The sequence below is a fragment of the Ursus arctos genome, unplaced genomic scaffold (genome assembly GCF_023065955.2).
Source record: "Ursus arctos isolate Adak ecotype North America unplaced genomic scaffold, UrsArc2.0 scaffold_5, whole genome shotgun sequence".
In the NCBI taxonomy this organism is placed as follows: Eukaryota; Metazoa; Chordata; class Mammalia; order Carnivora; family Ursidae; genus Ursus; species Ursus arctos.
The window spans coordinates 75,323,714-75,345,262 of NW_026623067.1; the positions used below are offsets into that span (position 1 = coordinate 75,323,714).

The 21,549-nt window shown below is 35.2% G+C and overlaps 1 protein-coding gene across 5 annotated transcripts in view; it reads right to left on the reverse strand.

The window, feature by feature from the left end:
* The window catches only part of KIAA0825 (KIAA0825 ortholog), a 376,584-nt gene that overhangs the window by 317,429 nt on the left and 37,606 nt on the right, over positions 1 to 21,549 (reverse strand). For 4 of the 5 annotated variants that reach the window (XM_026498622.4, XM_057307500.1, XM_048220968.2 and 1 more), the window contains 3 exons: positions 15,989 to 16,120; positions 4,002 to 4,170; positions 97 to 766 (listed from right to left, as the gene is read on the reverse strand). In XM_026498622.4, coding sequence (XP_026354407.1) covers positions 97 to 766; positions 4,002 to 4,170; positions 15,989 to 16,119 — 970 coding nt within the window. In that variant the 5' untranslated portion in view covers position 16,120. Of the gene's footprint in view, positions 1 to 91; positions 767 to 4,001; positions 4,171 to 15,988; positions 16,121 to 21,549 lie in introns of those variants that run through there. The other variant, XM_048220969.2, reaches the window with a different exon arrangement.

Sequence of the window (21,549 nt, forward strand, 5' to 3'; positions counted from 1 at the left end):
AGTTTGCAGTTAAGTTTAACCAAAAAGAAAAACGTTAGAGACTTAAAGATATCAAAAGGCTTAAATTAAACCAAACAAATTTAAAAGCTCACTAACCCAAAGCATGCACTGCTCCTCTATGCCTGCTGGAGCTCTTGTTTGTTTTAATCACACGGACAGCACTTTCTTGAAACTGCAGCTCACAAAAATTTTCAAGAAATTTTGCCATTTCTTCTGTAACAGTATCCAGGTATGTTTCTTTAATGAATTTCACTGTTGAGGCTGGAGCTAAAATTTCATGTAGTGTGTTAAAATCCTCTTTTATCATGGAGTATAACTTAAGCATTGTACTTTGGAATCCATGAACCATGATGTCTAAATTTGATTCCCTGCTGTAAGAAGGAAAATCATTCTGCAAAAGTTTAGCCAACAGTTTATTTTGTATGCTTTGGTACTTGATTATAACTTCTGATTCTGGATAAAGAAACAAGAGTTGTTGTATGCACTGATTTTTCAACCAAATCTTGTGCTGTGAATTGCTTATTTCATTATGGCTTTGTAATTTGTTCACTAAGAAGCGTCGAAGATGTAGTCTTATATTATCCCATATAGACCTTACATCCATAGAGGAATAATCTTCGACAGAATGAAGAGAAGTCCTAGAGAGGAAATGGGGAGAGGCTCCACTTAGCAGTGATGGGAATGAAATGCTGCTTTGGCAGGAGAGGTCCCAAAGTAAATCCAGTATCATTTCTTCTTGATTTAGTTCACTCTTCAACAAATCTTGCTAATAAAAGTAAATTATAACATTAGAAATGGGATTAACTGTAAGGGTAATAGGAAAAACGATTTCTACAGTCACACAACTTCATAATAACTCACATCAACTTAGAATCAGTATTCGAATGCTCTTCAAGTTTTGTTATGCTTTGTTTTTACATTTGGAATGTAATCGATTCAGATATTTTAAAAGGTTAGTCTTATGATCCGTTAAATTTTGTAAACCCAGATGATATTCTATATTTTCAGTTAGCTTTCCAAACAAAATCTAGTTTTCAGGCCTCGTTGTTATCCATCCTCAATATAACCCGAGCTGCAGCTTAAAAATTCTAAATAAAAACGTACAGCAAAACATCATTTGAGATGTACTCCTCAGACAAAGTAAATTCAAGATCATGCCCCTAAGTAATTCCTGGTAGAAAATTTTCATGCCCGAATGAGTATATCTGTTCTTAGAGAACCCCAAATGAACATACAAAATAGAGACCTTAAATTCAGTATGTCCCCGAAGGTTACTAATAGCTGTCATCCCGAGAAATAAAACTTAATACATTTAAAGAGTTTAACTTTCATTTAAATTCCTTTTTGAGAGCCATGTTAAGAAAGATTTTACCTTGGAAACTAATCTGAGAATATTTCTGTTCTTTCCAAAAAGATAACTAAGTCAACATGGGAAAAAATGCTCTCAGAATCATTCCCCAAAAGATGATATGAAATTATTCCTTTATTCTTTCCATGCTGACAGAAAACAATGGTAGGTATAATTATGAATAGTAAGGGACAAAAAGTTACTTTCTTTTTGCACTTTGTATTACATGCACATATTCTCCTTACATGCTGACTTTCCTGATTATGTCTTTTTCAGCTAATACTGAAATTAGTTCATATTCTCTGAGTAACAACAAGCTGATTGTAAGAAAACTGGAAGCAAAATTCAAGTGGCATAAAATCAGGCTGGCTTTGAAATTTCTTACTGACAAAGATACCAGAGGTATTATCTGTGATTCAGAATTATAAACAACTCCTAGGCAAATTCCAGGAATTTGCTCTCAAGTCATTCTAAGCATTGTCATGTCCAATTTAATGTTCTATCTGTAATAAATAATATCCGATATCTATATAGTATTTTATTATATGAAAAGCACTTTCCTATCAAGTCTCTGGCTTATTCATAATAAAAACGCTGTTACATAGATATTTAAAAACCCAATTTACAGATAAGGACATTAACGTCCAACACGTTTAAGTTACCTTCCAAGTGTCACGTACAATAAAGCATGAAACCAAGAATGAAACCCTGGCTTCATTCTTCTCATCCATGTTCTTTCTACTAGACTCCAGAGAGCCAAAGTGCACGATCTTTCCGAAACTTCTCCCTCCCTCTCTCTCTCTCTCATCCCCTTCTATTTAGCTCTTTTGATACTTCTAGAAAAGAAATGTCCTTACATAGAATTCAGAACGCCAGCATTATGGTAAATTCTATGAAACAACCAAGTATATTAGTGTCTCTATCTTGGTTTTCTATTAATCAGTCTAAAACTGTAAATACTTGATCAAGGAACATTTAAAGAATAATAGGTTACAGGGGGCGCCTGGGTGGCACAGCGGTTAAGCGGTTAAGCGTCTGCCTTCGGCTCAGGGCGTGATCCCAGCATTCTGGGATCGAGCCCCGCATCAGGCTCCTCCGCTATGAGCCTGCTTCTTCCTCTCCCACTCCCCCTGCTTGTGTTCCCTCTCTCGCTGGCTGTCTCTATCTGTGTTAAATAAATAAATAAAATCTTTAAAAAAAAAAAAGAATAATAGGTTACAAAAGGTTTAAGACACATGTTTTAGTATGACTACTTAAATTTAAGAATAACTTCAGTACAACTACAAGAATGAGGACCTCTTTTTCTTATTTAAGTACTTAGATAATTAATAAATAAAAATTTTTCTATTAAAAAAAGAGGACTATGAAAAATGGCTGTTAAGATCGACACTTTCAGCATGTAAAAACTTGAAAATAAGGTCGTTTTAATCTGAATCTGTTTTAATAATGTGGTTCTTTCCTCAAAATAACACGATCAATTATGTAAGAAAACCTAGGTCTGGAACAACCCTATCAGTCTAATGAATTTGAGCAAAACTAAAGCGGCCTTTGCCCTGCAGTGAATAGAGAATGACTTATGTGTGACAGATTAAAAGATAATTAAAAGCTTTTGCTTTTAATTAAATGAGAAAGCATTATTACATCAATATTAATGAAATTCAATACACATGGCTCTTAATAGAAATTAAAGGAATAACTATATCCATATTTATTCTTCAGGGCTGCACCTTCAAGAGATAATGGGTGAGAGGATTTTCTTAAAAGAATAAGGCTTCAGGGCGCACAGTCTTCCCTTCTCTTTCTTTTATTACTTTGCAAACATTAAAGAGACATCTGCAATAATAACGATAGCCAAGAACTTTCCATCTGACTCTGTCATCCTCAGCCATCTACAACCTCAAGATATTTTCCACATCTGCCTTAGTCAATGTTTGATGTTTAGACAAAAACAGTGCCTTTTTTCCCCCTAAATTAAATTAAAACCATAGCTACAGACCTACTGCTTTCTAACAATTATGCCGGTTCTCTGGGAAACTGTTGTTGCAAGCTAGCTACCCCTTATAGATGCAGGTGTAAAAAGTAAGCATTCTCACTGAAGGCTATGAACACATTCCTCATGTAGAGAGTGGGCAGTATCAAAGAATGACCCATGTAATAATTCTCCATCAATTAATAGTGGTCTTGTAGAAATTACTGCCTTGATTGAAAAACACTGGGTATGCCTGCAGCTTGGGAAGGCAGGGAACGATAGACAAGGCTACTTAAAAGATACAATCAATGATGATTTTTCTTACACTTAATAAGCACAGAGAAAAGGAGTAGCTGTGAAGGACAGAAAACATAATAAATATGAACTTTTCTGATAGACAATGTGTGTGGTACATATCAATCAACACATTCTGGAATTATAATATTTAATCTCCATTTCTATAAAACTACATTTTATTGATACAACTCATTATAAAAGGTAAAAACAATAGCTCACTAAATCTCACTGGGGATATATAAACAAAATAAAAGCCTAACCCCCAGATACGGCAGGCTAGCGTGGTCACTAAAATAAATATTTACATACCGAAATCGAATGAATTGTATTCCTGTTCACCCACCCCACTTTGCCATAAAACAAAGACTATTATTATTATTTTTTTACCAGTGTTTTGAGGAATTTTATCAAATCTCCATGGGGAATGGACGGTGACTTGGGTGGATTATAATTATAGTTATCTAGCCACTCAAGACAGTCAGTTGTTGTTCGCAGCTGCACATCTGGACACTGTTTGTTAACTTCATACTGTATTTCTTTAATGCAATGTTCTATGCTATAAAAAAGAAAAGAAAAAATTATTTTGGTAGGATATAGGTAATGGTTCCATCTCATAACATTACAGGCCCTGAGATGTTTATATGTGCTACCTGGTTGCACACAATTTACAAAATTATTAAACATTTTTATGATATAAAAACAATAACAAAGAGACTACATATCTTCATTCATAATTGAAAATGGAATGTTCAGGTTTCCTGGCAGTTTCCTTTCAAATACAATGGAGGAAATATAAAATACCTAGCTACTCTGAGATGAATTAGAAATCATTCTGTGTTAAAACAAAAATCAAGCATGGATGCAATGAAATAATGGTCCTCTTGACAGGCAGTACATAGAAGGCAGAGATAAAATATTCTTAAAAAAATACTCTTGATGACTCATGATCATAAACATACATTGTCTACTAATAGGTGAATGACTATATAAATTATGGAAAACTTCAATCAATGGAACATTAGAATGTCACAAAGCAGTTACAAAAACCTTGAATTTTCAAAAATTGTAAAAGACAGATACACGCTGCATATACACTATTATGACAGCCAGTATCTTTTCTTGCTATAGAACTCCATTCCAAAAAGCAAAACCAAAAACGTACTAAACATTGCATATTTAAAAAAAAAAAGACTGGAAGGAAATGAAACAAAAGGTTAATAGCAATTATCTTTGGGTAGTGAAATTTGATGTTTTAAATTTTAATCTTCTATAATTTTCCAAATTTTTAGAAGGTATATAATACTCTTATCAAAAAATAAAATAAATAAGAACAGAAGAAAACTTGCCCAATTGAATCTTCTAACACATACCTGTTTTAAAAATTATATACAAAGTACCCTTAGTTCTGATACTAAATGGATATACTATGTTATTTTAATTTTCATATAAAAAATCTGTGGATTCATGATTATAAATCTTTGTGGGGTAAACTGGTGACCTTAAGCAGCCTGTCATCTGTGGAGCCACATGGATATGACATATTACTACCACCTGATGGCAGCATATCTAAACTGCAAGAAAGCTTATAAACAGGAAAATTCTTTTGAAGCTGAATGCCCTCATCCAAAATTGACAGCTACACATTTGTTCCTTAATTGTATTAAGAGGTATCTGTTGCTAAAAAGCTTACTAATGTTTTGAAAATATCATTGCTATTAATTATATATTCCATGTGACAGAATTATTTAAGCTTTGGAAACCAAGTTCTGATTATTTAAACTGATGTCATATGAATGACTCTTCAAAATTCATCAGGTGTGAGTTGCCCATAAAACATACACTGTAAACTTTAAGGAAGGCTTTTCAGGAGACTTCTGAGCATGAGTGAATTCAAACTGAATTACTTTGAAACAAATACATTCTGAGAATCAAAGAGCCTTTTCATGAAAACAAAGAACTTACAAGAAAAATAATACCTCCTTAGGTCACAGGCCACGCAATTTCCTGACGGTACAGTCTTATTCGGGAATACCAGTTCTAAGTCTGACTTGAGATTGGCATATATTTTTTTAACTTATGTAAGCACATCTATGGACTGAGAAACATGATACCCGAAGCATACACCTTGACTCTAGGGACCCTTTATCAAAGGTTTTTATTACAGCATCCTCATGTGGCTCATTCAATGAAACCTAATAGATTACAGCAATGTGAATTGGAAAGGCTCAGTGCTGAGTCTACCTAAATCTGTTTCAATCAGGACTCAGGTTTTAGGCTAATCTCTAACATCTGAATCTGGGTAGAGGCCAATAACTACAACTTATAAATAGGGCAAAGCCTTCAGAGGGCCAGATATTTTTAGTAATTTGTCCAAACACTGATAAAGGGACTGAGCAGTTGCATTTCAGACGACCTCCCTCACTGACACAAACTACGACAGTTGAGCTGGCTTTTGAAATCACAGGTTTTCGTCACAAAATTTAAAATGTCAGAACTCCTGATTTTGTTTATATTTGGCTAAATATCTTGTCATTCTACCATTCACCACCGTCTATACACCTTGCTCTAAAGAGCAATAGTTTGAAGTCTAGAGATTTATTGCCCGATTACTATACAAAGGTATTATTTTCAAAATTTAAGATGAAAGTTTGGTATGTAATCTGACAGTTTCTCTTTCTTAATTGAGGTCAAAATTGAGTTCAAAATTAATTTTCAACATCTAAAAGGGCACAGTAATCTTGGGTGGAAGGAGGTCTATGTAACTTTAGAGGTAGATGGTAGAAGATCCTAGTCTAGGTTTTCTGAAATAATCTGATACTTGTCTTTATTCTGGTTTAAGTGTCTTCTGATTAACTGTAAGATGCTTCAAATTTTCCTTAAAAGCAAGGTCAGTCATGAAAAATAACCAAGATAATTCAACAAATAGAAATCCAGTTAACACATTTATTCTTAGATCCCAAACATTGGGCTAAAAATGTCAACAGTCTAAAAACAGATGTAGAATCTCTTCCCTCAACAGTTGGAATTCTCAAATTTACACCATTAGTTGGCTTAACAAGAAGTTTCTAAAGCATCTTGTTAGCTTTATCCCCTGAAAACACCTAACATGTCTATCAACAGGAGAATTCTTAAATAGTTAATTCATTGAGTGGAATAGAGCCATGCAAATACAGGAGAAATACAGTTATCAACATGCAAGAATCTAACAAATATACCTGTTGAGGGGAAAAGGTACAAATGAATATACACAGTATGATACTATCCCTGTAATAGCTTGAAAATATGCACTACAACGGTACACATTGTTCAGGATTGCAAGCAGAGGCAGTAAAAGTGTAAGGAAATGTACTAGAATGATCAATGTCATGAAATCCAGGGTGGAGATGAAAGTGGGATGAGATTGGGGACAGGTACATAATGACCTTAGCAGTGCTGGTATTGTTTTATTCCTTAAACTGGTTGGTGGGTACATGAATGTTTATCATAATACACTTTACGCCTTTTCATGTCTCAACATTTCTTAATAAATTTGAACCCAATGTGCTTAATTATAATGACTCTGAATTATCTGAGTTAACGATGTGTGCAAGTAGATGCACTACTGACAGGCTGTGTGTAAATCAGTTTATAAAGACCATTTTTAAAATGCAATATGCACTATGCTTTTTTAAAAGGATATCTGCGGTGATTTTCTCATTCAACATTCACTCCTGGGTACCTTGAGTGTAAAAATGACTTATTGAATGAAGGCATGTTCGATAAACATTAACTGAATCCTGAATATATGGCAGGTACTATGATATATACTTGGGATCCAAATGTGAAGAAGACATGGTCCCATCCCTGAAGCAATTCTGTCTAATGAGAGACAGACCTGTAAATAAAAACCTACATTACATTAAGATTTGGTAAGAGCTGTGTACAGTGCTAAGGGAGTCCATAGGAGGGATCTGCTAAGGGATTTGCTAAATGTGCCTGTGGGAGATACAGAAAACTTGTACAAAAGGAGATTATATGCAAGGATATTGATGCTTTAAGAAAATTAATGGAATCACTGTACTTAGAATTCTCTGACATCTGAGTTGTGAGAATTTAGTGCTGATGATCTAATCTTACTGCCTTGTCACTTTAAAACTATATTTATTTGGATAATAAAAAATAGGAGTTTATTTTTATGGTCACAAGTATATTTATGCATGTATGTAGGTGTGTATATATACATTTCTCACATTCAAAAGGACTGAGATGTCCTATAGTTAAACAGACAGCATTAAATATGAACAGCACGAGAACCTATTGTTACCAGGCTGGTTGTAGCTGAAGGCAGGGAGAGGAACTGAGAAAAAGAGAAGAGAATATTTATGATATAAAATCTAGAAACTTTATTGTAAAAGTTCTTTCAAGCTTTAAACACAGTCTTTATTATTCCACCACAAAATAGTTCAAAGGAAAAAAAAATATGTTCCACTGTGAAAAATTACGAGAACTGTTTGATACAAAGGTTGTAGAAAACATCTATATATGTTCTCATGCAAAGTCAGAATTTCTATTTTTATTTTTAAAATCAGAGTAGAGGTGTCACAGTAGAGATTAAGAACTATTTCTACAGTATGGGAAATCTAAACATTAAGAAAAATTTTAATTTTCTATTTCTGATGCTCTTGTTTATACTGTTCACCCATAACATAAATTCAGTGTAAGGAAAAGGCTTTTGCAATCAACTATCACATGTTGAAAAGCACAAAGAAATAGTTGTACGATAAATAGTTTTCCAGTTTTTAGGTAAGCCCAGCTTATCTAACTAGATTGCTAAAATTCCTTGGAATTAACAGATAATAGGGAAGAGGGCTGATGTACAAAAATTAGTGTGTAATTAAAGCTTAAGTCAGCCATGAAATAAAAACTTATTTTCCTGAGACAAACTTTTTTAAAAGGTTGAGAAAAGGATTCATAAAACAACTACTTTAATGCTAAAAAGTCCAGTAAGAAATCCAACATTTATGCCGAACTATCTTTTATTTCAAAGAGGTTTTGGCCCTTAAGTATACTTCCAAGGAAAAAACATCCTCGACATCAAATCCTGTTGACACTCTCTTTAGATCTTTCTTAAACAGATCCTCCCCTTTCCATTTCTATCGTGAAAGACTGGGTTCAGGCTCTTCTTAGCTCTCATATGAAATATATTAATAGCCTCCCAAGATGCCTGTCCATTGTTAATCCACCTTTTGTTCAGTTATTCTGTGAGGAAGATAGTAAGAAAGAAACTTTTGGGTTAGGACCCTTTGTTATTTGTTGCTTTATACCACCAATCCTCACAACAGCAGAGAGGCTCTTGAATGGTCCAGACCGCTTCAAGAAAGTTCAGACCCAGTGTAGGGGGTATGCCAACGTAAAAGCCCACAGCGCTTTCGGAAAATTTCAGTTGTGAAGTACTCCCCCAACTTCCAGGTCAGACAATAGGTTCGACTAGACCTTATAAACAGGGATTTAATAACACCGCTGGTCATATTGTGAGGAGGCAGGACATACAGCATGCCTTCTCATACACTGCCTATGGGAGAGAGGACAGTTCTAGCATTGCGGGAGAACAATTTTGCAACAGCTAAGTGTATAAATTCTACGAAACCATCTCGTAGGTAAACTCTCATAAGGAAGGAAGAATACACACATGCAGGCATGAGTGAAGGGACGGCAGAAATACTACAAATAACGTAATGCTCACCAAGAAGGAATTGGCTTAATAAATTGCTGCACACCCCTACAAGTGAAATCTAAAAGATGAGGTATAATCACATGGAGAGATTAAAAAAAAATTAGTAAAAAAAATTAATTGCAGTACATCATTTAATTCTCATAAGTAATATATTTTTGGGTGCATGCATATATATGCAGAGACTATTTCTGGATAGTTATGCGATAACTTCTGAACAAAGGTTACCTCTGAAGAATAAAACTAGGAGGGTCAGAGGACTACTGTACCTCATCTCTGCCCTGCTGTACTGAACTTTTCCTCATATATGCCTTTCTCTACTGTCAGAAATTTTCTATTAGAATGTATTACTTTTATAATGTAAGAATACTCAGTGGAAAAGAAAACTAGCGTTTGATGACCGCTTCTCCTGTCCCATTCTACTCAGCTAACTTCACGCTAGCTAAAGATACAGCAAACACAAGAGATGCCTAACAAACATGTCTAACACACATTTATTGACCATCTTCTAACCTACTTTGTGCCAGGACTGTTTAGGCAGTGTTGAACAGTTGAAGTCTTTAAAGTAGAAATGAAGGAAGTAATAGTCCCAGCTTTCGAATTCCCTCCAACCAACCCTCAGCTCCCGTACCATCCCAAAGAAGGATATTCTTAGTCATGACATTCTAGAATTAGGACTGTGATTACAAAAGCCTATGATGTTAGTAACTCTTTTTTTTTTTTTAAGTTTATTTATTTATTCATCTAAGTCATCTCTACAGCCAAAGTGGGGCCCAAACTCATGACCCTGTGCTCAAGAGTCGCATGCTCCTCTGACTGAGCCAGCCAGTTGCTCTTGTTGGTGGCTCTTTTTAGACAAAGTGTTGCCTCCACTAAATCCCCGAGGAGGCTCTTTTCCAGGGAAAACTGTTAGGGTTGGGTTAGATCTCAAGGTATCAACTATCTAACAGGACAGGTGAGCCAGCCATAGCATGCGCCTCTCATTACCACCACTCAGTTCTCCTTTAGTATCTCCTTCCTTCCTAGTATCTCCTTCCTCTCAGAGCTGGGCCGGGGGTTCCCCAGGCACGCTGGTTTTTTACCTCAGGAGTGATTCCTTCCCAGGGGCCAATTAACTACCATCCACCCTGGGAAATAGTGGCCTAACTATTGTTGGCTCACTCTTAATCAAGTGTGGATTTTTAGTATACTATTATTCACATTTTTATTATCATAACAACTTACAAACAGGCAGACACTTGCTTCCCTTTATTTCCCATGGAAAGATAATTATAATAGTATTCTTTAAAAATATCCTCAAATAAAAATTTGTTATTGCCTTACACACATTTGAGCAAGAGCAGGTGAAGCTAACACATACAAAAATAAAAATTACACTTTAAAAAAATGTCAAACACTTACAATGCAAGTATTGCTTGAAACAATCATTTACTAATCATTTAATGGGGCTACTGGTCCCACAATTTACCCTACTATCCATCCTCCTGAAGCAGACATTGAGGGCACACAACACAGGAGTATGGAGAAAAGAGAACATCACAGACATTCAAATAGTGGAGCTAATAGTGACAGAAAATGATGAGAAGAAAGTGGCTCCACAGGACACCATGAAAGACGGGGTGGCTTGTCACCTTCTCCCTTACCTCCACTTCTACCTGCATGCATCATGGGACTTCAGGTTGAAAGCTTCGGTGGGAGGACTACATACATTCAAAAAGTACAAAATGTAAATGGGGTCAGGCAAAGTTTAAGGCTGTTGGGCTGCTGAAGCCCAGGACTCCTGTCTGTCTGCCTGGAAGTGTTACCAATTCTGAAGAGGACTAGAGTACTGAGGAGGGCCCACATGGGGGAAACTGGAAAGTGCCTATTTAAGTCTTATTCTGGGTTCAAAGATAGATGCGGAAACCTTCCAGGTTTCTTTCCATGTAGCCTACTCTTGTTCAGTAACTTAGAAGAGGAGGTAGGGATTCCGTCAGATGAAATATATAAGAATAGAGAACACAAAAGAGAAGTACACATACTGAAGTTTAAAAAGTATTAATTTGCATCCTCTTGTTATTACTAAATAAGTGCCAAAATACTGCCAGAAATAATCATACTCAGCACAGTCTGAAATGACTAATTTTCATTTTATATAATTTGCTACAGCCATAAAATATATTAATGTGTTGGGGCGCCTGGGTGGCTCAGTCATTAAGCGTCTGCCTTCGGCTTAGGGCGTGATCCCGGCGTTATGGGATCGAGCCCCACGTCAGGCTCCTCCGCTATGAGCCTGCTTCTTCCTCTCCCACTCCCCCTGCTTGTGTTCCCTCTCTCACTGGCTGTCTCTCTCTCTGTCAAATAAATAAAATCTAATATATATATATATAATATATAAATGTGTGTGTCCACTGGCAGATTTGTGGTTCTACCATGACAAGCCCTAAGTTGACAGCTTATTTGAAGATTTCTTTTGGTTACTTCTTTCATAACTTTAGGCCATCATGTGGAAAACTTCCCCCAAAATTTCATATTATAAACACACAAAAAAATAAACATTATGTGAAAAGTAAATGTAATCTACAGAATATGCACCCTCTGTAAATAAGCATGATTAAATTTATAGAAACCATGTATCTAATGTTCTGTGACAATTTAATGCCTCCCACCCTTGCCCCCATCTCCTGGATTAAGACAAATATTATCCACGATAACACTTCTTGTTCTTTCTTCAGGTTAAAAAAAAAAAAAAAAAGTAGTAATCCTATACCAGTACCACCAAAACTTAGGTCTTGAGGGACAACCTGACTGTCTATATTTAGAAAACAGAGGGGCGCCTGGGTGGCTCAGTTGGTTAAGCATCTGCCTTCGGCTCAGGTCATGATCCCAGGCTCCTGGGATGGAGCCCCGCGTGGGGCTCCCTGCTCAGAGCAGAACCTGTTTCTCCCTCTGCCTCTGTCTCTGCTCCTTCCCCCACTTGTGCTCTCTTTTTCAAATAAACAAATAAAATCTTAAAAAAAAAAAAAAAAAACTTTAGGGGCGTTATGGGATCGAGCCCCACATCAGGCTCCTCCGCTGGGAGCCTGCTTCTTCCTCTCCCACTCCCCCTGCTTGTGTTCCCTCTCTCGCTGGTTGTCTCTATCTCTGTCAAATACATAAATAAAATCTTTAAAAAAATAATAAAATAAAAAAAATTAAAAAAAACTTTAGAAAACAGAAAGGTAAATTTTGATGATATAATTTTATCTAACTGAATATTAAGAGAAAATCATTCTATGTCATAGATAGTGATCCCAATAAAACTTATATACCTCAGTATCTTGTTAACTATTAAGTTCCATTTAGCTCAAAATATATTCAATGCCATGTGCAGTTTTCAGTTACTGAACTAAGTTGAGTTTGTGGCTACAACACACATAGTATTCCTCTTTGACAGGTTATTTACCTTCCTGTTACCAATTCTGATATGTATTAAAAGTAAATGATTTGCCATCACTGAGTTCCAAGGTCAGACCTAAGAGCCACCTGGCTCTGACTTGAATGGAAATGACGATGTTAAAGGGGAAATGGTCTGAGAAAAGAAGGCCAGCCTCTCTTGAAGGGCAGGGGAAGGTTCACTGACCTCTGGGCACTCTACTCCATTGTGGTGAATCACTGCTTTGGGGAAGCAAAAGACCCTGTGGCCCATAAAACCTGATGATATTAAGAAGAGGGAAGGAATTTACACTTAGAATCCAGGGTCACTGCTAGAAATACAACTTTAAAAATTCAAGGGTGAGGTAAAATACCATATTTAAAAATGAATTACTAATGTTCTTTCCTTTGGAAAGTATCTGGTAAACCCATATCATACAGATGTTCATGACTTATTCAATGTACACCATTGAGAGATAAATAGAACTGTTAGAATACAAAAATGCCAAGGGTAATTCAACTACTGCAGTGTAAGTGTGGCATAACTGATTCGTCATGACATACAATTTTCTAAAAGCTATTCTGTTAGAAGGCAATAAATGAGTGCATAAATGATTTACATTCTTCTGAACCATGGTTATTATTCAGTATTTTATTCTTAAAAATATATACACCCTCTACTATTATGTTTATTCTCTAGAGTATAATAAAAACATAATTGAATTTGATGAAAAATAGACTTTATTCTAAATGTAGCATACAGCACACACAGCTACTCCCTTATTTTATCCCTTGTAAAGATCAATGGTCACTTGAGGTGGTTCTGTTCTAGGTTTGTTTTAATATATGGGCAATAAAATATTTTTAATTTAAAAATTATATTCTTATATTCCATGTCATATTTTCTTTTTAATAACATCTGACTTTTGACCTAAATAACAACTTATGAATGCAAAATACAATATTTTAATCACTGTTTTCCTTCTAAGCATGATTTCTTATTGACCAGGTAGGACAGGAAATTAACAACAGATGGTTTAGCAAATAAAAATGAAGCAGTCGCTAACCAAAGCAAGAGAGTTCAGTGATTTGTTTTGTTTTAAAAAAGCCTAAATGCTATTATGAAGACAGGTTACCTCTTAAAAAATATTTAAAATTTGTTTTAATATAACCATCTCTGGAATTTAGACAAATGACTTGTAAATATATTTAAGCTAATATTATTTTCATTTATAAGTTTCTTTGGGTTAAAAATTGTGCCATAAAATATATTAATATATAATATATAAATTATATAAATATACAATTAAACTAAAGTTTAATGTGGTTATTTTATATTTATATATAAATTATAATACATAGGCTATACTATGGTTAAATTGCATATATATGCTATCTTTAAAAAATATACATAAACACGTACACATATGTATATGTATGTGCACGTGTGTGTGTGTGTATATATATATATATATATATATATATAGGCAATGCAAATGCAAATTCAAAACAAGAGGTTTAATTCTCCTTGTTGGAAATAAGGGAACAGATTTCCCTCTCTTCCTTTTTCTTAAAGTATCTTAGACATTCATAATTTTAAGAATTTTTTTCAGCTCAATGAAATGTGTCCCTTAAAACACTAGACAGACGTTTTGTCAGCCTTCTCAGTCAGGACTATCTTTCTCAAGAACCTGAAAGCCATCTTTTCGAAATGCCAACAACTAAGGGCTCGGAGTTCCTGCCCAAGAATAGGAGTCTAACTTCAGCACGTGCTTTGTTCCAATCTGCAAAATCACATCTTGTCATAAAGATATGAGGAGTGTGTTTCTCCTCAGGATAAAACCAATTAGCTAACACAGGTATCCTTTAACACAGGTAAAGTTATGATGAACTATGCATGGAAATGTGCTGCCAAATCCTTCACTTGAAGGCTAGCTATCATTTATCTTGAAAACATGTTTGTAATGAGTTGTATCTACTAGGTTATATGAAGGGGTGAGACTCCTAGCTCTATCTTTGCATTCTCTTAGCAGAATACCTGTGATATGCATTGCACTCTAGTTTATTAATGCCTGTTGAATAATAGAAGTGTTTTTGTTCTCTTCTGCCTTTGTGGAGAGAATGTCTGGGATGGGAGATTTTGTTTTTAATTATAATCCCCAACATTATGCTTTCTTTTGAATTTAAGTTATTTATGCCCTTTGTTATGACAAAAAATTGACTGCATTCTTACATAAAACATGAGGGAAAAAAAATCACAGGAACATTTCATTTGCTTGGTTTGGTTTCTTTGACAATTCAATACAACTATACCTTAAATTTTAAAAAAGGAAATACTATGTATCATTCTACATTAGAAATTTTTACTGTAGTTTGCATATTTATAACCTTCATGAGGTGAATTATCAGAACCTTTAACTAAAAGGATTCAAATAAGTGAACTGACTGACTCTAAGATCCATAAACATATAAAGACAAAGTCCTTTCTGTCAAAAAACCATTTACTAATGGCAAACCCCTTCGCTGTCCTTGCTACCCTTAGTGTTTGGCAGCACTAACTTTTGGAGGTGATGAAGACTAACCTTGCATAGCAACTCTCTATGGAGTCTCTAGCCTTCCAAGTGAAAAGGAGACTTAGAATGACAAACATTACATAAAACTAATATATTTTTCATGTTGTTTTCAACAACTCAAGCAATCCATGGCCTTATTCTATACCATTTAATTTTAATACCTTAATTTCAAATTTTTAATTTCAATGCTCATCTACCAAGTGAGGATGTGTAATGCTAAGCATATTAATGAAAATCCAGGCCAATGATATTGGCAAACTCAATAAACTTTAATTTACTTATTTGAAAGCGGTGCCTAAATTTCAAGTCTTATTTAAAGTACTAATCAGGGATGCCTTGGTAGCTCAGTGGGTTAAGCATCTGCCTTTGGCTTGGTTATGATCCCAGGGTCCTGGGATGGAGCTGGGCTCCCAGCTCAGCAGGGAGTCTGCTTCTCCCTCTGGCTCTCCCCCTCATGTGTGCGTCCATGCTCTCTCTCAAATAAATAAATAAAATCTTAGAAAAAAATAAAGTACTAATCAGATAAAGAAAATCATATTAAATTCTAGGGCAGAGAGTTTAATCAATTTTTTTTCAGGAGAATTAATGATACTGAGCCTAAAATGATCTAAAAGTAGTTAACACTAAAACTAGACCAGGTAAAGTATGCGTGAATGAAACATGAAACCAATTTATTTTAAATAATTAGCAATATTTACCTTGTAGCATTTTGTTCTATCTTTTCATCAATGTCACTGAAGATCTGTTTAAACTCCGAGTCTCCAGGAAATGAATTTAACAGACAATGTAGGTCAAAAGAATTATGGGAATATTCATCTCCACAATCCATTCTGAGGAATAAGAATAAAAACGTCAGTTCCTCCAAAAAAAAAACCCAAAACCAAACAAACAAAAAAAAACCCTCCAGTTGTGATACTAAACCAAAAATAGAAATTTCCACTTATAGGTAAAAAGAAATACAGCAGTAGGAAAACTAGGATACTATTGCACTAGGTAGAATGTTTTGTTATTTAATTTTCATGAAGTGTGACCTAATTTTCACACCTCTCTATGGCTTGAAAGCTGAACAAAACAGCACCCTTCAGAGTACTTAAGCATCCTGCTGCTTCTCACTGTAACCAAGAGCTCCAAAGGAAATCACAAAGCCTCCTAGACCACTGTGAGCAAGGGTGGTGGCAGCCAGAATTCAACTCCCTCCCCCCACTCTTGTCACATACTGACTGACCTGGAAATCCTAACCTCCAAACTTTAAGTGTCATCCCCTAGCCCTATTTATGTGTGAAGACGGCAACATTTTCCTTGAGTTCCTCTATCACCCCCGTCAACCTAAATACCTATAACTGACTAAAACTTACATATGCTACTCTTCTTAGGGAGATACGCATTTTCCTACTATGGGATCATTCAGTCAGTCAGTCCATATATACCCTTGAATCTTTGATATGTAAAAGGCACTGCTGCTGAAGCCGGGGATATAGTTGCAACAAGTCAAAGTCCCTGCCTTCATGGAGTTTTTATCTGTTTTAAGAACACATAAGCAAGTATACTTTATAAAAGATCACATGATAAGAAGTGCTATGAGCACAAGTAAAGCAGGGCCATGGAATAGACTAAAAATGATGGAGATGGAGCAGAATGTGAACCATTTTATTTAGGGATATGTTATTTTTGGACATAAAATAGTGCTTATAAAGTATGTAATGACTGATGGTATAAATGAATGAGAAATTTAAACATTACATTATAAAAATATACATGGAATATATATTAACGGGAAAAAGGCTTGGGGAATGTGGTTTTATTTCAGATAAATACAAAATACTTGAAAAATTGTCTAAAAAGTTTTGCAGAGGCTTTACAACACTAATGGACTTCCTCATCTTCAATTACTTAATTACAACAAATTCAGCTAATTTATTATTCTATAATGAAATAGCTGAAGATTTCTCATAGGCATCATCTGGAACTTCAATGAAGTAGTCTTGGGATAAAGCTTTTACATTTTTTTAGACATTTTATTTTAAAAGGAAAACATCCAACCTAAAACATTTTATTATAAAAATCTATGGCATCACAAGGTTTGTCATTTACAAACTCAATTAGTTCCGAATACAGAATAATCACAGATATGTCATCTTAAAATATCAAAATTTTCATACACTTAGATCCTCCTTTCAATATTTTGCAGTAAAAGGTGTAATTTCACATTTGTGAGCAAATAATAACATATAATGTGTCATATTAATACAAATTTGAAATCAGGCTTAAAAAATAGCCAAAAAATTGTAAGCTAAATGGTAGAACACTGTATATCCATCAGAAGTTATACATCTTTAGGGCACTGAAACTTCAATACTTCCATATAACCAATGAGTTTGAGATCCTCTTGTCTCCCTAGTGGCTCAACTAGTTACAGCTATTACCAGAATATTTTCTTTCTACTAAATCCAATGGTCAGTAATACTAATAATGAATTCAGCTTCTTTATTTGCATGTTTTTGAATCATCTGGGGTAGTACAGGTGATGAGCCATTCAACAATTGTTACAAGAAAACAAAATTTCACTTTTTTTTTTTTAATAAAGATTTTATTTATTTATGTGACAGACAGCCAGCGAGAGAGGGAACACAGCAGGGGAGTGGGAGAGGAAGAAGCAGGCTCCCAGCGGAGGAGCCCGATGTGGGACTCGATCCCAGAACGCCGGGATCACGCCCTGAGTCGAAGGCAGACGCTTTAACGACTGCGCCACCCAGGCGCCCCAAAATTTCACTTTTGTTATGAAAACATTTGATTGGCTGAGGATTTTGTAGCAAGCTCAAACTTAGTAAATACATTGTAGCTAGCCTCTCTAATAAAAGCAGTTATATATCAATACTCTGCTCAGACTTGTCTTAATTTGTCAATACTATAAAGCCTCATTAATTCAGATTCTACATATTCAAAATATAATAGGTATAGAAGTCAGCTTAAACATAACAGCAAAATAGCAGTATTATTTGTTACATATCTACTATGTACAAACTAATATACATCATCTTCTTAATCCTCTTAATAACTCTATAAAATAGTTAACCTTGATCCTCTTAATAACCCTACAAAATAGTTATCGTCATTTATAAGGGAAGGAATGTGGACCCAGAGATTAACTAACATGCACATGTTACATAGCAGCTACCTAGTGTTAGGAGTAGAATTTTAACTGGATCTACTTGGTTCTTAAAATTTAAGGGTACCTGGTCTCTTGAGAAATGAATCACTTACTGCATACAGAACCTAGTTTTGTAGAAATATTAACCCAAATGTTAAAATGGTTATCCCTGGATATTTAGACTACAGTTGATGTTTATTTTCTCCTTTATACTTAGCGTTTCCCTACATTTTGGCAGTAAGTACTTACATTTACACGTTAAAAAGCAAAATTCAACCAAGTGAATTTGGAGATCTAATTGGCTTTGCTAAACTATGGATCGGCAGCACTTCATCAAGCAAATAGAGAAGCACTCCCAGGAGTTGTACAAAATGGAAGGATTTTATTGAACAGGGTAGGGGCATAAGAGTAATCAGTAAAAAAGGATTGTTCCAGACAAGGCTGTTTTCTAGGGGAAATAGCAAGGGGTCTTATTGTGCGGATTACCTCATCTTTCTTTAGGGGATGGAGAGGACACAGGTGACAGGACTTATTGGCACTGATGGAAAGAAGAGTTTCCTGATGATCAGTTGAGGCCACATTTCTGGTGGAAGTTGAAATTGCAATTAGATTGGGTATTAAACCCCAGTTTGGGAACTTGGACTGAGTGACATCTTTTTGGGCCTGTGGTTTTCTTTTTTTTAAACATATGTAATTAGGAAAAATAGTTAAAAAAGAAATTATGCTTGCTCTCAAGGGGGTTTTGATCTTTTATTTTACATTTTCTGTCTTCATTTGAAACATCTTCCAATCTTAAAATGTCTCTTGTCAATTTGTTTTTATCATTCCTCTCAAAATCTAACTCAAAACTCATATAATTCCTAAATATCTCTTGACTAACTATGAACATTTCACCAAACTTTTTGTATTATTTTGTGGGTTTTGTGCTTGCAAACGCTGTTAAAAGAAATCTGTTCTTCTGTGTTATTGTGGTATTAAATGCGTGTTATATCTTTCATTGAAATGAGTTCTGGAGTAAAACTACAATGGACTGAAACATGGTGAGCATTCAGATGGGGTTTGGGACATGATTTTGAAGGATACCTAATATATATAGCTGTGTGATTTTCTCTAACTAACCTCAGTAGAGAAGTTACTCAATAAATACAAAGAATACATTAAGGGAATACCATTTGATAACAACAGGGTACCAGAACGATGATGGTTCAGAGCTTTCACGTGACTAGCATCCATCTGTGATGCTTCTGTATTTAAGATACCATTCCAAGGTGATGAAGGACAATAGAAAAGGAAAGAGGTAAAGAGGCAGCATGTTTTAAGATGCTGTGTGATAGGATAAGAGAAAACTTCATGGGCAAAACAGAATAGGATGAGGAAATGAACCAGAATGAGGAGAGAGTCACAGGACCAACAAGAGAAATAAATTAAAAGGAGAGAGTAGACTGTGGTAAGTGATGCTCAGGTTTGAATGTCGAAGTTCAAACTTGAGTGACAGAGCAGAATGGCAGTGATCCCTGCAGGGCCGTGCTAACAAGAGGCACCACTGACTGGGTCTGCGTACAGGCACTAGTCCTCTCACTTCCTTCCATGCACTCCACGGGCCCACGGTGGGACACTGTGCCTGGACATCACAAGGGGGGCAGGGAGGGAGAGGGAGAAGGAGAAGAGGGAGATTGGACAGTCTCTCCTCTAAAGAAGTAGAGACAGTAAAAAAAAGAAATAAGACAGGAAGCAAAGGAGCCAGTAGAAAGAGCACTGCTATTCTCCAAGTAAAAATAACTATGACCTTAACAACAAAAAAGTGAATTATTAAGGGACTAATGTAACTTGGCAAATACCTTAGTGGTATTTCGTAAATGCAGAAAAACCTTTAAAAAATTCAGGGAGACAAAGGAAGCGGCTGTGAAGCTGTGGGTCAAGATAGTGCTTCACATTCTGTTTCTGTTTCTGTACTATTATTAAATATTAAACTGCTGTCACCAGGGAGGTAATCATCATTTGTCATAATGAATGAAGTCTCTTATCCTAATCCGTGATCAACCAAAACTGGGAGTTGAAACTTTTTAAAGTACAGTAACTTTGTTTTTGAAATTGTCATTCCACAGTACTATTTGTAAATATTCATTCTCCTGTAATGTTTCTGATCATTTTTGGCATAAGATTAAAAAAACAGTGCTTAATATTTCAAACAAGTATTAACAGCCAATCTAATATTAATTATTGCCTTTTAAAAATGAGTAATGTTTGAAGAATTATATCGAAGCCAAACATCTGTAGATCAAGTTTCAGCCACAGGCAAATTATAACAGTTGAGTTATAAATTCCTAAGAACAGCGACTATAATAAAATATGTACATATTATAAGCACGGCCAGAAAACATTAAAATAAAGCAATAAAAAAAAGTCAAACCTCATGTGATCAAAAGAAAGCCCACAAAAGTAATTTTGGAATCTCACTTGTCTTTTAACATATTTTAAAATGATACTTTCTAACCTAGGGTCTCTAATTCATTATTTAAACACATATAATGATTAGGATCCTCATTTTATCTTTTTTTCCCCTCTTTCTTCAATAATAAATATCCAGAGTACCGTTTTTCTTAGAGCCAACCAAATGCATCCTTTCTCATAATCATCATTTTTAAAAAGTGAAAAAAGATAGAAAGACCAACCATTGGGAAAAAATCTACACTGCAAAAGTGTTAGGAAAGGGGAAACATTAGAACCATGTGACTTCTCTGTGGAAGAGCCCAGAGAGGAAGGTCACATGCCTTTTCAGACCTATGCATAAACTGTGAACTTAATGTGTCCACCAGCTCTAGTTGACCCGAAGTCCTACTGTCTGGCCTAAAATGAACACTTTTAATGAGCATGGTAAGGAAATGTTCTGATTATTTAAAAATTGATGTTCTACATTAAGCTAAACAAGTTTCAAAACGTTCCACTATACTAAAACCACTTAATCTAAACACCATTGAATCAAGAATCAATAGATTTGAGTTCCGATCCTAGTTCTGTTAATGTGACTTTCAGGAAGTCACTTGATCTCTCAAGAGGGACAGAGCTCACATTCCTCATTTACAAAATGAGATGGATGGATTTATTAGGCTC